Source organism: Oryx dammah, unplaced genomic scaffold, assembly GCF_014754425.2.
Source record: "Oryx dammah isolate SB20612 unplaced genomic scaffold, SCBI_Odam_1.1 HiC_scaffold_15, whole genome shotgun sequence".
Classification (NCBI taxonomy): Eukaryota; Metazoa; Chordata; class Mammalia; order Artiodactyla; family Bovidae; genus Oryx; species Oryx dammah.
This window is the reverse complement of record NW_024070199.1, coordinates 48,854,357-48,869,960: the sequence shown is the minus strand read 5'-3', so window position 1 is coordinate 48,869,960 and position 15,604 is coordinate 48,854,357. Positions and strand designations below refer to the sequence as shown.

General features: G+C 57.5%; 1 protein-coding gene across 1 annotated transcript; it reads left to right on the top strand.

Annotated features, from left to right (window-relative positions):
• The first annotated feature begins 8,097 nt into the window (after positions 1-8,097).
• Positions 8,098-15,508, top strand: TALDO1 (transaldolase 1). Its single transcript, XM_040255472.1, has 8 exons — positions 8,098-8,251; positions 11,458-11,581; positions 12,740-12,847; positions 12,990-13,121; positions 14,370-14,545; positions 14,649-14,846; positions 15,007-15,152; positions 15,307-15,508. Exons 1-8 carry the CDS (start codon positions 8,155-8,157, stop codon positions 15,337-15,339), a joined length of 1,014 nt encoding a protein of 337 aa, XP_040111406.1. The 5' UTR covers positions 8,098-8,154; the 3' UTR covers positions 15,340-15,508.
• Positions 15,509-15,604: the final 96 nt, after the last annotated feature.

Below are 15,604 nucleotides of genomic sequence, written 5' to 3'. Positions count from 1 at the left end.
CACCGAGGCCTGAGAGTCAGTGGACGGGGCGCCAGCCACCGCCCCGCGCCATCTTCACAGTTGGGGCCAAAAGCCCAGCCTCTCCGCCCAGAGGGACTGAGGCAAGTCTCAGAGACAGACCTTTGGGTGAAGCTGCAAAGGAGAGCGTCGTTGCTTTGCCAGGGCTCATGCTTTGGAAAACTCTGTGTCTCCACCCTGGGACGATAGTAACAGAGAGGGTGTGACCCGCTCGTGGACATGCTTCTGATGGATCCGCGGTGAGGTCAGCAGGAGCCTACATCGTCACCCTTCGGGTCCAGCTGGTCTGCGGTCTCCATGCTTGTGGGCGGCATGGCATCATTAATCGTTCATTTCTCCCACCTAGAGGGGGTTTCGGCCTCTGAAGAGCTCAAAGATGTAGTTGCCTGTATCCTGATGGGGAAACACAGCCCTGCCCCCAAGCTGCCCTTGACTGCTTGTTTCTCCTGGTCTCAAAGAAAAAAAAAAATCAATAACCAATCTAAAAATGAAATAGAAAAAAATGGTTTGAGCCAACCTGAGGATTATGACCCTGGAGACAGTCTTTGAGAAGCTGAGGACTGTTGTGCCCAGTCGAGGTCAAGGCACGGTTATGAAAGCTTTTGAGACAAAAGGTTACAGGACACGTGGGCAGTTTACACAACTCAGATCTGCAGCACAGAGGCTGACTCTACAAGATTAAGAGGAGTGTTGGCTCCTACGGAGGCTAAAGCAGACTCACCCCACACCCAGAGGGGGCGGGAGCTCGAAAGCGGAGAGAAGCTTCTTCATGACATTTTTCCTGTCATAAAATGTGAGGTTGGGAGAGACGTCCGGTGTCAGGGGCCAGGTGCGTGGACACCTCCCTCCTGGCCCAAGTTCTGCAGCTCCTGGAAGTGACCGTGGCCCCAGAGCCGCCGCCCGGCCAGAACCCCTCCTCCTGCCCGGCCCAGGGCTTTGCCTCCACCGCGTTGCATCAGCTGTTCTCAGCCCACAGGGACCTCAACTGTGCTGAAGACCTCACTGAGGCCAAGTGGGTGAGTGCCCGCCAGAGCACAGCCGAGGTGGGCCTCCTGCAGGCAAAAAGCCCCCTCTTTCCCCTGGAGTTTCCCACTGCTCTCCCCTCTCCAGGGTGGGGCCCACATGGGCAGAAGGCGGAGAGAGGCGCCCAGTGGACTCCACGCCCAGGGGCTGCCTGCCAGGCCATGCCCCACCTCTGTGCGACCTTTCACCCCAGGATGCTTACGTGCACGCGTGCTAAGTCACTCAGGGTCTGACTCTTCAACCCTATGGACTGTACCCTGCCTGGCTCCTCTGTGCCTGCTATTCTCCAGGCAAGAATACTGGAGTGGATGTGTCCAACTCTTTGTGACCCCAGGGACTGTAGCCGCCAGGCTCCTCTGTGCATGGGATTCTCCAGGCAAGAACACTGGTATTCTTCTCCAGGGGATCTTCCCGACGCAGGGGTCCAACCCGTCTCATGTCCTCTGTATCGGCAGGCGGGCTCCCTGCCAGCAGCACACGTGGGAAGCCCCCTGGGACACTTACATCGGGGCCAGCAGACACCAAGCAGGTCTTGTTTGTGAGGGCTTGTATTCGGTTGTGCTTTGTTAATTGTCTACACTGTGTGGCCACTGCCCCTTGAAAACACAGCGCCAACGTTCTCAGAGCCTGCCCTGTACCACCATCAGCCAGGCTTCCTGAGCAGCCAGAAAGCAGACTTCTCAGAAAGGTCCTGGAGGGAGAGACTTCCCGGGGGCCCAGGGGTTGACTCTGCGCTCCCAGTGCAGGGGCTTCAGGCTCCATTCCTGGTGGGGACCTAGGGGCGAGCACTGCAGGTAGAGAGCCCCGCGCTCTGGAGCCCGAGCGAGCGGCACAGCTGCCGAGAAGCCGGGGCGCCGCGCGGAAGAGCCCACGAGCCCGGCCAAGGCTGACGCAGCCAAAAATAAGTCAGTTAAGGAGAGAAAGAAAGCTCCCCCCGGAGCCGATGCTGCTGGTCCTGCCTCACCCTGAAACCTCGGCTGTAAAACGCTCCCATCACCCAGACAGCCTCCTCATCCCTTCTGAAACCCAGCAGGACCTGGGGCCTCCCGGGCACAAAGGCCCCTCTGCGTCCCTCACTTCCCATTTGTCAAAAAACGTTCTAGTCCCCCAGCCCCTTCCTGAGTCCAAAGAGCAGGGACAGGCAGCTACTAATTGGAGAAGTGAGGGAGGCAAGGTTCAACAGGAGAAGCAAAGACAACAGTTCAGGATAAAACAGCCCCAGCGGCTCCCACCGGGCTTCTCCCAGCTGTCCTTCAGGAACTAAGGCAGCCCCTCCCGTGGATGGTGAGACCTACAGACCACGGGATGGCACCCTCCAGAGCGACTGCAGCCAGAGGTGATGCCTGAGGTTCCTGAGACGTCGAAACCCTTCGCCTCAGACTGGGGCTCAAACCCACGTGACCAGGACTTGGACCCAGACTAAACCCAGACTAAACTTAGTTTCCCAAGTAAGACTACACATCTGGTCTTAGGACTCTGTAGCTCATGTTCTCTGTGTCTCAGCCGAGGGGGAATTCAGTGAGAAGCAAGCGGTTAGGCAGAAGTGGGTTTAGTAACACAGGACGTGTGTAGAAGCTGCAGTCGTGGTGGGGAGGGAGTTCTGTCCGAGGATTAAGCAGGCTACACGTCTGTAGTCAGAGGGAAGGGGAGGGGAGACGGCTGTCCCGGCAGGTAGACGGGAGGCTTGCCTCCTCCTTTGCATCTGGCAGGAGACCGACCTGGTGAGGCCAAAGCAGGACTATCACAGTGACTATTCAAGTGCGTAGAAGGGTGGAGACATTGTTCTTTCACCCGGCAGCCTGGATCACTGTTGTTCACTCACTCAGTCGTGTCCGACTCTCTGTGACCCCATGGACTGCAGCACACCAGGCTTCCCTGTCCTTCACTGTCTCCCAGAGTTTGCTGAAACTCATGTCCATTGAGTCGGTGAAGCCACCCAGCCATCTCATCCTCTGTCCTCTCCTTCTCCTCCTGCCCTCAATCTTTCCCAGCATCAGGGTCTTTTCCAATGAGTTGGCTCTTCGCATCAGGTGGCCAAAGTATTGGAGCTTCAGCTTCAGCCTCAATCCTTCCAATGAATATTCAGGGTTGATTTCCTTTAGGACTGACTGGTTGGATCTCCTTGCAGTCCAAGGGACTCTCAAGAGTCTTCTCCAACACCACAGTTGAAAAGCATCAGTTCTTTGGCGCTCAGCTTTCTTTATGGTCCAACTCTCACATCCATACATGACTACTGGAAAAACCCTAGCTTTGACTATATGGCCTTTTGCTGGCAAAGTGCTGTCTCTGCTTTTTAATACGCTGTCTAAGCTGGCCATAGCTTTTCTTCCAGGGAGCAGGGTCTTTCAATTCCATGGTTACCATCACTGTCTGCAGCGATTTTGGAGCCCAAGAAAATAAAAGTGTCACTGTTTCCACTTTTCCCCCATCTATTTGCCATGAAGGGATGGAACTGGATGCCATGATCTTAGTTTTTGAATGTTGAGTTTTAAGCCATCTTTTTTGCTCATCTCTTTCACTTTCATTAAGAGGCTCTTTAGCTCCTCTTTGCTTTCTGCCATTGTTGAGCTACCAACTTCCCTGGTAGCTCAACTGGTAAAGAATCTGCCTGCAGTTCAGAAGACCTGGGTTCGATCCCTGGGTTGGGAAGATCCCCTGAAGAAGGGAACAGCTACCTACTTCAGTATTCTGGCCTGGAGAATTCCATGGGTTCACAAGAAATGGACAAGACTGAGCGACTCACTTTGCCCAGTGGCCACAGGACTGGAAAAGGTCAGTTTTCATTCCAATCCAAAAGAAGGGCAATGCCAAAGAATGTTTAAACTACCACATAATTGCACTTATCTCACATGCTAGCAAAGTAATGCTTGAAATTCTCCAAGCCAGGCTTTAGCAATACGTAAACCATGAACTCCCTGATGTTCAAGCTGGATTTAGAAAGGGCAGAGGAACCAGAGATCAAATTGCCAACATCCACTGGATCATCGAAAAAGCAAAAGAATTCCAGAAAAACATCTACTTCTGCTTTATTGATTACTCCAAAGCTTTTGACTGTGTGGATCACAAGAAACTGGAAAATTCTTAAAGAGATGGGAATACCAGACCACCTTACCTGCCTCCTGAGAAATCTGTATGCAGATCAAGAAGCAACAGTTAGAACCAGACATAGAACAACAGACTGGTTCAAAATTGGGAAAGGAGTACGGCAAGGCTGTATACTGTCACCCTGCTTATTTAACTTCTATGCAGAGTACATCATGCGAAATGCCAGGTTGGATGAAGCACAAGCTGGAATCAAGATTGCAGGGAGAAATATCAATAACCTCAGATACACAGATGGCACCACCCTTATGGCAGAAAGTGAAGAGGAACTAAAGAGCCTCTTGATGAAAGTGAAAGAGGAGAGTGAAAAGGCTGGCTTAAAACTCAACATTCAAAAAACTAAGATCATGGCATGCAGTCCCAGCACTTCATGGCAAATAGATGGGGAAACAATGGAAACAGTGACAGACTTTATTTTGGGGGGCTCCAAAATCACTGCAGATGGGGACCGCAGCCATGAAATTAAAAGACGCTTGCTCTTTGGAAGAAAAGCTATGACCAAAGCAGAGACATCACTTTGCCAACAAAGGTCCATCTAGTCTAGTCAAAGTTATGGTTTCTCCAGTGGTCGTGTATGGATGTGGCAGTTGGACTATGTAAGGTATAGTTCGGCTGAGGCAGAAAAGGAAAGACAACCTCAACAGAAGTCGTGACGTCGCTCAGTTGTGTCCGACTCTTTGTGACCCCATGGGCCGTAGCCCACCAGGCTCCTCCATCCATGGAATTTTCTAGGCAAGAGTACTGGAGTGGGTTGCCATTTCCTTCTCCAGGGGATCTTCCCAACCCAGGGATTGAACCCAGGTCTCCGGCATTGCAGGTAGACGCTTTACCATCTAAGCCACCAGGGAATCTGATTCTACTTCAACAGAAGTAGGTTACTTTTATTCAGGCAAGGAGCAGTGACAGTCGGCCTAACGAACAGGCTGAGCGCAGAGAGGGATCAGGGAGGCTCCATATTTATAAGGAGGTTTGTGGAAGCAATAAGGGAAACGATAATCAGGCGGGATGTTTTGGGTATTCTTTAGTTGAGATGGCATTTGTAGCTGGGCAGAGGGTGATAAGTCTTCTGGGCAGGTGTAGGGGGTGGAAGGTTTCTGGACTGGGGGTGATAAGTCCCAGATAGATGCAACCGGCCTGGAGCATCAGGGCGGGACCTAAAGTCCTGTTTTGTTTTCTCCGAAGTTAGATGATTCAGCAAGGGCCTTTGAGACTGTTGTTTTCTTTTCTAGGCCCAAAGACTCCTTCAGACTATAAAGCAAGCTGAATGCGGAAGAATTGATGCTTTTGAACTGTGGTGTTGGAGAAGACTCTTGAGAGTCCCTTGGACAGGAAGGAGTTCAAACCAGTCAGTTTTAAAGGAAATCAGTCCTGAAAATTCACTGGAAGGACTGATGCTGAAGCTGAAACTCCAATACTTTGGCCACCTGATGTGAAGAGCTGACTTATTGGAAAAGACCCTGATGCTGAGAAAGATTGAAGGCAGGAGAAAGGGACAGAGGATGAGATGGTTGGATGGCATCACTGACTCAATGGACATGAGTTTGAGCTGGTGATGGACAGGGAAGTCTGGTGTGCTGCAGTCCATGGGGTCGCAAAGGGTTGGATACGACTGAGCAACTGAAATGGAGTGAGTGACTCCCTTTCTTTTTTTCTTTGCTTTCTGCCATTAGGGTGGTTTTGTCTGCGTATCTGAGGTTACCAATATTTCTCCCTGAAATCTTATTCCAGCTTGTGCTTCATCCAGCCCAGCATTTCGCGTGATGTACTCTGCATATAAAATAAGCAGGTGACAGTATACAGTCTTGATGTACTCCTTTCCCAATTTTGAACCAGTCTGTTGTCTCATGTCCAGTTCTAACTGTTGCTTCTTCACCTGCATACAGGTTTCTCAGGAGGCAGGTCAGGTGGTCTGGTACTCCCATCTCCTTAAGAATTTTTCAGTTTGTTGTGATCTACACAGTCAAAGGCTTTCGTATAGCCAATGAAGCAGAGGTAGACGGTTTTCTGGAATCTGCTTGCTCTCTCATGATCCAGCTGTCAGTGGGGAGGCTTGTCAGTGTATAAAATACGGAGTCAGGACGCACAGTGCAGGAGAGAGGAGGCCGAAGGGCAGAGAAAATCTTTTCTGTTTACGTTTTTCTTGTCTTCCCATAAAATGTGGGTTTTATTTCATACTTCTAAACTTAGTGCTACTTCGCTAGGAGGGATTCCAGGTGTGGTTCCCAGGGTCAATGGCCTGTCCTGGGCTCTGGATCCAGAGGAGAAAATGAAACCACAAGCCTGATATCAGCCCCTCCCCAGCCTCCAGGCCCACCCAACCTAGGAGGGCTTGGAGCAGCTGCCGGGCCTGAGGGTGATGCTGTGCAGGGTACTGTGGGGGTCCTGGGCATGACGCCTCTGTGTCCCCATTTCTTTTATTACAGGAAACAGCTTTCACCCAGCCTCTATGACCTTCCCTGAGTTTCAGTGGCAGATTCAAGTAGTTGTTCTTTAGGGAGGGGAGGGGAAGTGAGAACAGGGAGGAAAAACAAGTCAAGGGCAGTCTTGGGGCAGGGTCCTGTTTTCCCATCAGCAGACAGACATAACTATATCTTTGAGCTCTTCTCCAGACACTGAAGCTTCTCCAAGTGGAGAAGTTAACTGTTAACGATGGCATGCTGCCCACAAGCATGGAGACCCCAGACCAGCTGGACCTGAAGGTTGATGATGCTGACTTCTGTTCACCTCACGAACCTATTAGAAGAATGTCCTCAAGCTGATCACACCCTCTTTGGATAATTAATATAAAACTTGTCACTATCTTCCCCAAGTTGGGACACATGGTCTTGAGGACACGGGCCCGCTGTGTACCGCTTTGCCTGGCAAAGCAATAAAGCTATCCATTTTTTCTTGCTGTTGTTGTTTGGTTGCTAAATTTTCTCCAGCTCTTTGGCACCCCATGAACTGTAACCCACTAGGCTCCTCTGTCCATGGATTTTCCCAGGCAAAAATACTAGAGTATGTTGCCATTTCCTTCTCCAGGGGAGCTTCTTGACCCAGGAATTGAACCTGCGTCTCTGGCTTGACAGGTGGATTCTTTACCACGGAGCCCCCTGGGAAGCCCAGTCCTTTTCTACTTCACCCAAAACTCTATGTCACCGAGATTGGATTCCACACCAGAGTACAGAGAAGGTGAGATTTCGGCCTCAGAACTTGTACGGGACAGAACTTGTACCCTGGGTGCCCCTGGCCTCACGACGGCCGGGGGGCGAGGGTCGACGACCCAGACTCCCAGACCCAGGCCTGCATGCCCAGGGCCCCTTCTCATGGCCTCCTGAGGCGGCGGCTCAGATGCAGTCTCAGGTGTCCAGGTCTCTCTGAGACTCCGCTCGACCGCGGCCTGAAGCCTCAGCCTTAACCCCTTGATGCTCGACGACCCTCACTCCAGTTCCCGCTGCAAACGACAGAGGACGGAAAGTGAGCCGGCGCGCCGTCGGGGACCGCGCAGCCCTGAGTGTGCTTCACTTCGGGGGGAGCTCCGCCCCGGGGACGCATCAGTCCAGGAAAATAATCACTTCCACGCCCCGGAGGCGCCCCGCTGCAGGGGGTGCCCGCTCCGGGAATCACGGCCCCCAGGGACGCGTCGTGGAGGCGGGAGCGCCTCTCCGGGGTCACCGCTCGGGGGTGCATCGCTCCCTGGGAACCATCCGGGGGCTGCACCGCCAGAAGGATGTGCGTCCCTCCGGCATAACCACGTCTAGGGGCACACCGCCCGGGGGACTCAGCGCCCGGGGGACTCAGCGCTCCGGGGCACCGCCCCGGGTGAGTACAGCTCCTGCGGCGCCGCTCCGCGGGGCGGGGGCCGTCTCGGGGGCGGGGCGCCGCTCCGGGGGGGTGGGGCGCCGTCTCGGGGGCGGGGTCCCGTCGGCGCCGGCGCGCAGGCCCGCCCTCCCGCGCCGCGCCCGGATTGGCTGCGGCCGGGGGCGGGGCCCGCGGGGCATTGTGGGTCCCCCGCTCTCTCCGCCGCTCGCCATGTCGGGCTCCCCGGTGAAGCGGCAGAGGATGGAGAACGCGCTGGACCAGCTCAAGCAGTTCACCACCGTGGTGGCCGACACGGGCGACTTCCACGGTGAGGCCGCGCTGGCCCCCGAGCTCATGGGCGGGCCGCACGGCACTGAGAGACCTCGGGCGCGCGGGGCGCCGGCCCGCCGGGCGGTGTGGGGAGGCGGGCGAGGGCCCGGGAGCGCGGGCGCGCGGCTGAGGGGCGCAGGCGCGGCGGCGAAGCCCGGCCGCCCGGCTTCCTGGGCCGAGCAGTCTGCCCCCCTCCTTGGCGCCCCTTGCCAGACGCCTCTGCGCCTCGCCCCCGCCCCCGCTTCGTCCCTTGTCCCCCCTTCGGCCCGGCCGTTCCCCGCCCCGCTTCTCCCTTGCTCTCGGCGCCCCGTGCTCGGTCCGCTTCACCGTCGGCCGGGGCCGTGGGTGCCTCAGGACCCGAACGCGCGGGGCCCGGCGCCCCCGTCCTCTCTACGCTGCTGGAGTCCGCGGGGACCGCCAGTGGGTCGGGGACGGTGTCCCAAGTACTTAGATTTGGAGAGCGATTCCGGGCCCGCCGTGGCGATGCGAACCACTTGTGGTTACACGGGGCCGTTTCGTTGCGCGAATGTTGAGCAGGAACACGAGTTAGTTTTGTGCCCAGAAAGACCAGACACTGCGAATGCCGCCACCTGCTTCTGAAGCCCCGTGCTGCACCCTTTCCACCCCTGCCCAGGGGACAGCTGTGCACGCTGGGGACCACGGCCGGGTGCGGGCCAGTTAGACGCTCACCGCCTGGGACCGAGGAGCCCCGGGGGTAAAGCCCCACTCACTGCAGGGAGGCAAGCAAAGCTTGCCCCAGGTTTAGGTTTCCCTGGCTTGACTCACATTCCTGGGAGGAAACTGAGGGGCTTGGCCTTCCCATCCTCTGCAGCAGAAGCCCAGACTAGGTGACCTCCATTCACATCCTCTGAACCATGAAGGTTGTCAGAGAAATCGTGACATTCTCTGGGGCTGAGAGTGCTCCGGGCCACACAGTAGGGACGGGACTTCCTCGTTTCTGCTTTCTCATGGTGACTTGAGAAACAGGCTTTATTTCCTCTTTGGTAAGAGTAAGACTATCTCACAGAGCTGAGGAAAATGAGTAAGCATATTTGGCTACTTAAATATAAACACTGGAGATGGTGATGGGCTTGAGTCCAACCTGTACGTTAAACCAGCTGACAGAAGGTTCCCTCCTGGTCAGAGCTGGGGGCCCTGGGAAATTCCAGCTCCGGCTGACCTGAGAGGCCACCGGCTTCTTCCCACCCGTCCCTCTGTGGTCCAGGCCTCTGGCAGTGACCTCACCAGGACAGAGGGTCTGGGAAGCTGGCTGCACGTCTTTCTGCTTCTTTTTAGTCCTAATTTTATTTATTTTTGGCTGCACAGGGTCTCTGCTTTGCACGGGCTTTTCTCTAGTTGCGGCACGCGGGGGCTGCGCTCCAGCTGCAGCGGAGGGCCTCTCACTGTGGTGGTCTCTCTTGTGGAGCATGGGGTCTCGGGCTCAGGGGCTTGGTACTTAGGGCTCAAGGCTCAGTACTTGTGATGCACCAGGCTTAGTTGCCCCAGGGCGTGTGGGATCATCCGGGCCCAGGGACTGAACTCACGTCCCCTGCAATGGCAGGCAGGTTCTTACCCACTGCCTCACCAGGGAAGTCCTGGTCTGCCCCTTCTTGGTGTGGCGTGTTTCCCATCTTTGCTGAGTCTGTATTGTTTTCCTGTTGGGTCTCACTGGGCAGCAGCTGCAGGCTGGCTGGTCTTCAGGTTAACTCTAACCCACGACCTCTGTCACTGTAGGCCCAGCGCGCCCGGAGGCGTCTTGGGGAATGCTTGCTCTTTGTTCTCCTCTTTAGAAACGTTTGAACCCAGGTGCTGACCCTGAAGATTGCTAAGTGAATGTTAGTGACTTTATTTAAAAACACGTTTATTGAGAATGCGAACAGTACACTAGGTGTGTGTTAGCTGCTCAGTTTTGTCCGCCTCTTTGTGACCCCATGGACGGTAGCCCACCAGGCTCCTCTGTGGAATACTGGAGGGGGTAGCCATTCCCTTCCCCAGGGGATCTCCCCAGCCCAGGTGGCTAACGTGGCTCTCCTGCACCGTAGGCAGACTCTTCGCCTGCTGCGCCCCCGGAGAAGCCCGTATCTGTCTAAATCGCGCGCGGCTGCAGGGTCAGCTTTACGGCCACTTTATGAACTGAAGGGTCTTGCCTTTGGGGCGTCATAAGCCTCTTTGAGAATAAGTCAGAGCTGTGGATGCTCTTCCCAGCCCCGTGCCCCGTGCCCCGTGCCCCATGCCAGGCTCGTGTTCTGTTTAAGGGTCCCTGGAGCCTGAAGCCCATCTCTTGCCCCCAGATTTTGTTTTAATTTTGTTAAAAGTCAGCATTTATCAAGGTACTGTCTTCAGCGCATTACACTGGGTTTCAACACATTTGTGTAGCTCCACTCCAGAGCATGCTTTCTTAAGTTGTTATTTTGAAATAATTAGTAGACTCCGGGAAGTTGCAGAATTAGCTCATAGGGTCCCCACGGATCCTTTCGCCATCACCTCCCCGGGTGCTCTGTGTGGCTGTGGCGTGATAGCGGAACGGGGGGCTTGCTGCCAACATGGTGCTGTGAACAGGCTGCGGACCGGCCCTGCGTTCCCTGGTTTCCAGCTGCACAGAGGAGGGGGCATCCTCTGGGGCGGGTTCTTAGGGCCGCCAGGATGGGCAGGATACAGCTGTTCCCAGCCCCTGAGAGCCAGCTCCCTTCCGTTTTCCATCTCTGTAGTTTTGTCATTAGAAGATACTTTGAAAATGCTAACTTGCCAAATCAACTTACTGGACCGGCTAATCCTGGAAGCTGGGTTTTGATGAACTCGAGCTCAGCATCTCCCTGTGACAGCCGGGGCCTCGAGGCTCCTTGGAATCCCCGCCTGGTTATCAGGAAGGAACAAGTGTGTTAAAAGAATAGTTTGAAGGCCCGTGTCCAGCCCCTCCGCGGCTGACCTGGGCGCCAGCACCTGCAGACGCCGTCGGTCTCCTGGCCGCCTCCCTCCTTGCTCCTTGGTGCTGGGCAGCTCTCGGCTCTTGGCACGGCTGCTCACTGGCTTAGCCTCCAGGTCTCCTCACTGCGCTCAGCTGCCTCTTGGCCAGCCTTCCTGCATGGAGTGTGGCCGCGCCCTACTTGGCTCTGATGCTGTGTTTAGGGCTTTCAGGGGTCATCTCAGGTTTCTGGGTGGAAGCGGGCACTCCACTGACCCCTGCTTCCCACATTTACTTCCCAGCCATCGACGAGTACAAGCCCCAGGATGCCACCACCAACCCGTCCCTGATTCTGGCCGCGGCACAGATGCCAGCCTACCAGGAGCTGGTGGAGGAGGCCATTGCTTACGGCAGGAAGCTGGGCGGGTGAGTGCGGGGCCGTGGGTGCGGCCGGGTCTGCCTGCTTCCCGCCCCTGAGGCCAGTTCGCCAGGGTTTTAGGCTCCAGGAAGGAACGCTGTCTGCTTTCTTGCGGGCATCACCCACTGTGAGTAACCAGGTGGCAGGAGCGGGTGGACAGCGCCCAGAGTCCTTCCCCCGTCCGCAGCCGGTGTCCTCAGCCCTGGCAGCCGCGGAGCTGCTTTCTGGCACTCTGCTGCCTTCTGACGGTTGTGTTGGAGTGAGAGCCACTGTCTCAGTGAGCAGCCCAGCTCGTTCTGATGCATTCTCGCACACAGTGGGGCAGCCACAGTCCAGTCCGAGAATGTGCTTGCCTCCTAGAATGTTCGCTAGTGCCTCCGCCTGCGACCACTGACTGGCTCCTCTCTCCATAGACTCGCCGTTGCTGGGCATCATTTTACATGTCCATCTGGGTGGTACTGCTCAGCTGAGGGTGGGCTCGCAGGGAACAGCGGCCCCTGGCAGGAGCTGTGCCGGGCTGGCCTGTCCCTCTCTGGCGCCCCGTGTGCTGAGGTCAGCCGTGTGCAGGGGCGGCAGTCATGCCCGGGGCCTGCCCTGCCCCCCGCTATGCACCCCGTGCTGGTGGCTCCCCTCGCTTCTCGACGCTCCTGGAATTGGTGGCGAGGCAGGGCCCTCAGTGATCAGCAGCCTGGCCCTGCTCTCAGGCCGGAGATCTTTGCTCCATCTTGGAGCCGCGCTGTGCCCCTTATTCATCTGCCCAGGCGGCTTCCGAGAGACTGGGAAGAGGGTTTTGTTCAAGCCCCATAGGTGGGAGGGCTCAGCGCGAAGGGTGGAGACGCTGGAGATGAGGCGGGTGTGGCCACACGCATGTGAGCAGCCTCAGTGCCCGAACCAGCTGCTGCTTTGGGGAGAGGGCGGGTGCTCGAGCTCGGCGCCTGTTGGGGAGCTGATTTGTCCCACGAGCCGACCGTGTGGTGTGGCCAGAATTTAAAAAGAAAGAAAATGGATAAGACAGTCGGTTTCCTGCTGTGAGTTTCATCACCACTTTAAAAGTTTTTTAAGAAAAACAGATGGTGGGAAAAGAATTTGGGAAGCAGGTAACAATAGAATCCTGTGCATTTAAAAGTAAGAAGCTTCTAACCTAATTTTTTCCCTTGGAATTTCAGGTCACAAGAGGAACAGATTACAAATGCTATTGATAAACTTTTTGTGTTGTTTGGGGCAGAAATACTGAAGAAAATTCCAGGCCGCGTATCCACGGAAGTGGACGCCAGGTAAGGCCTCAGGGCCGCCGGGTGGGGGTGTCAGAAGCAGCAGCCGCTGTTGTTCGCGGCGCCACGCGCTGCTTTGGGCGCCTGGCCTCCGCCTGCATCTGCCCCACTCAGCCGCTGCAAGCGGGCGCCCCGTTCCCCGCAGGCTCTCCTTTGATAAGGATGCGATGGTGGCCCGCGCCCGGCGCCTCATCGAGCTGTACAAGGAGGCTGGCATCAGCAAGGAGCGGATCCTTATAAAGCTCTCGTCCACCTGGGAAGGAATTCAGGCCGGAAAGTAAGTGTCCCCGTGAGCGAGGAGCTGCTGCAGCTTCTGCCCGACCTGGGTGGGCCCCTCGGGCAGTGGGCCTGTGCAGTGCCGCCCGCAGAGGTGTCTGCCAAGGGCAGAGTGGGAGTCGGCTCCCCCCAAGCACGCTGGGCGCGGAGGGGGCAGGTGGGCGTGGACAGGACACTGCCCTCGCACCTAGGCTCGGCTGTCCTGGGAGCACCTGGCCACCCCCACGGGCCCGTGTTGTTACGGCCCGCACCCTTCTGCCTCTGATCGCTTCCGCGGGATGGGGTGGCGCCGCACTCTTCTGCCTCTTAACGCTTCCGCAAGACGTGGCCGCGCCGCGCGTGGCCTTCGTGTGTGGCTTCCCTTGCTTGGTTCACGTTCCAGGTTCGCGCGCGCCACGCATGTGGCGGAGCTGGGTGCCCCTTAAGGAGGCCTCCCTGTCTGTGTGCACATCTTCCAAGCACATCCTCCCAGGGCACGTGGCTGCCCGTATTGGATAACGCTGAGCGTGTGCCCGGCATGCTCTCCTGTGGGCGCACACCAGCGGCGGAGTTGCTGGGCGTGTGCTCCTGGCGTTGGCCACCCAGGTGGCGCTGTGCTCCCAAGGCTGTGCTTCTTGACCGCTTCCCTGCGGCCCGGCGGCCGGGCGCCTCTGAAACCAAACCCTGGGACAGGAACTCGGCTGGCAGGTGGTAGAGCATGGCCAGGACCCCCTTCTCATGGCCGGCCCTGACGTCGTCTGGGGGACAGGCTTTCTGCAGGCTGACCCAGAGGGCAGCCGGGGGCCGTGGGGCCGGTGAGGCTGTGGGATTGAGGCAGGACGCTGCTGTGGTTGGAGCCAACTCCGTGATCTCCAGCCCAGAGGTCCCTTTTTCCCTTTGGCTGTGCTGGGTCTCCACGGCTGCCTGGCTTCTCTCCAGGTGGGAGGCGGGGGCTTCGCCTTGTGGCGGCTCCTCTTGTGGAGCACAGGCTCCGGTGCTCGGGGGCGTGTGGGGTCCTCCGGGGGCGTGTGGGGTCTTCCCGGACCAGGGACTAAGCTGGCCCAGCGCGGAGGCTCTGAGACGAGGGAGGACTGTGTCTGCAGCTCTCAGGGGGCCTCTCACCGTGCTCCCTGTTCTGAAATGTGGGTTTGATGAGGTCTGGTTGCCCACAAGCCACTGGCCTGAGCTCGCCCTGGTGAACTTCCTCGCGAGGGTGGGGCGGCCCGCCCCTGCCTCTCGGGGGCTGACCCGCGCGCGCCCGTGCCCGCAGGGAGCTGGAGGAGCAGCACGGCATCCGGTGCAACATGACGCTGCTCTTCTCCTTCGCCCAGGCCGTGGCCTGCGCCGAGGCCGGCGTGACGCTCATCTCGCCCTTCGTGGGCCGCATCCTTGACTGGCACGTGGCCAACACGGACAAGAAGTCCTACGAGCCCCAGGAGGACCCCGGTCAGTGGCCCCCCCCCGGGCTGGGGCAGGGGTGTGCTGTGCCGCTGTGCCCCAGGACTGAGGGTCGGCCGGCACGGGTGGCAGCTCCGGTGTGTCCCCCTAGGAGTGAGGAGCGTCACCAAGATCTACAACTATTACAAGAAGTTCGGCTACAAAACCATCGTCATGGGCGCCTCCTTCCGCAACACGGGCGAGATCAAGGCCCTGGCTGGCTGTGACTTCCTCACCATCTCGCCTCAGCTCCTGGGGGAGCTGCTCAAGGACCACAGCAAGCTGACGCCTATGCTCTCGGCCAAAGCAGGTAAGAACGTCCCCTCCCGCCAGCCTCGGGCTCCGCAGGCACCAGTGCCTTGGGCCCTTGAGGCTGTGGAACCTGGAGCCTCCGGGCGGGCTGCCTCCACCCGGCAGGGGCCCTCACTGGGCGAGGCTCTGAGCCCGCGGCCCTGGCGTCTGCTCCGCAGCCCAGGCCAGTGACCTGGAGAAGATTGAGCTGGACGAGAAGGCCTTCCGCTGGCTGCACAACGAGGACCGCATGGCTGTAGAGAAGCTCTCTGATGGGATCCGCAGGTTTGCCGCGGATGCGGTGAAGCTGGAGCGGATGCTGAGAGTGAGCGCCGGGGCCACGGTTGGGACAGGCACCTGGGCAGGAGGGGCCCCGGGGGTGGGGCCAGGGGTGGGAGGGCCCAGGGCGGCAGGCCTGGCCAAGGGCGGGGGCGGGGGGCAGCCTGGTGGGCGCACCAGCTCACACCATTCGTTTCCAGGAACGGATGTTCAGCGCAGAGAATGGAAAATAGCGCGGCACCCGAGGCTGGACCACGGATCTGTGTGTCTCTGAATTGACGCCTAATTGCACATGCTTTGTGATGAATCTTGGATTTTTTTTTTACTAATTGGAGCGGGGATGAATCATAGATTTCTGATTTATGTAAAAATCTGCTCAGCGCATTAAAGCCCTCACTTTTCCTTCCTGTCTGTCTCTTTCCCGGGGCCTGATGAAGGCGGGATTAGGTCAGCAGCCCCATGGGGACCCCCAGTCAGTGGTGACAGCCCCTCGCCTGC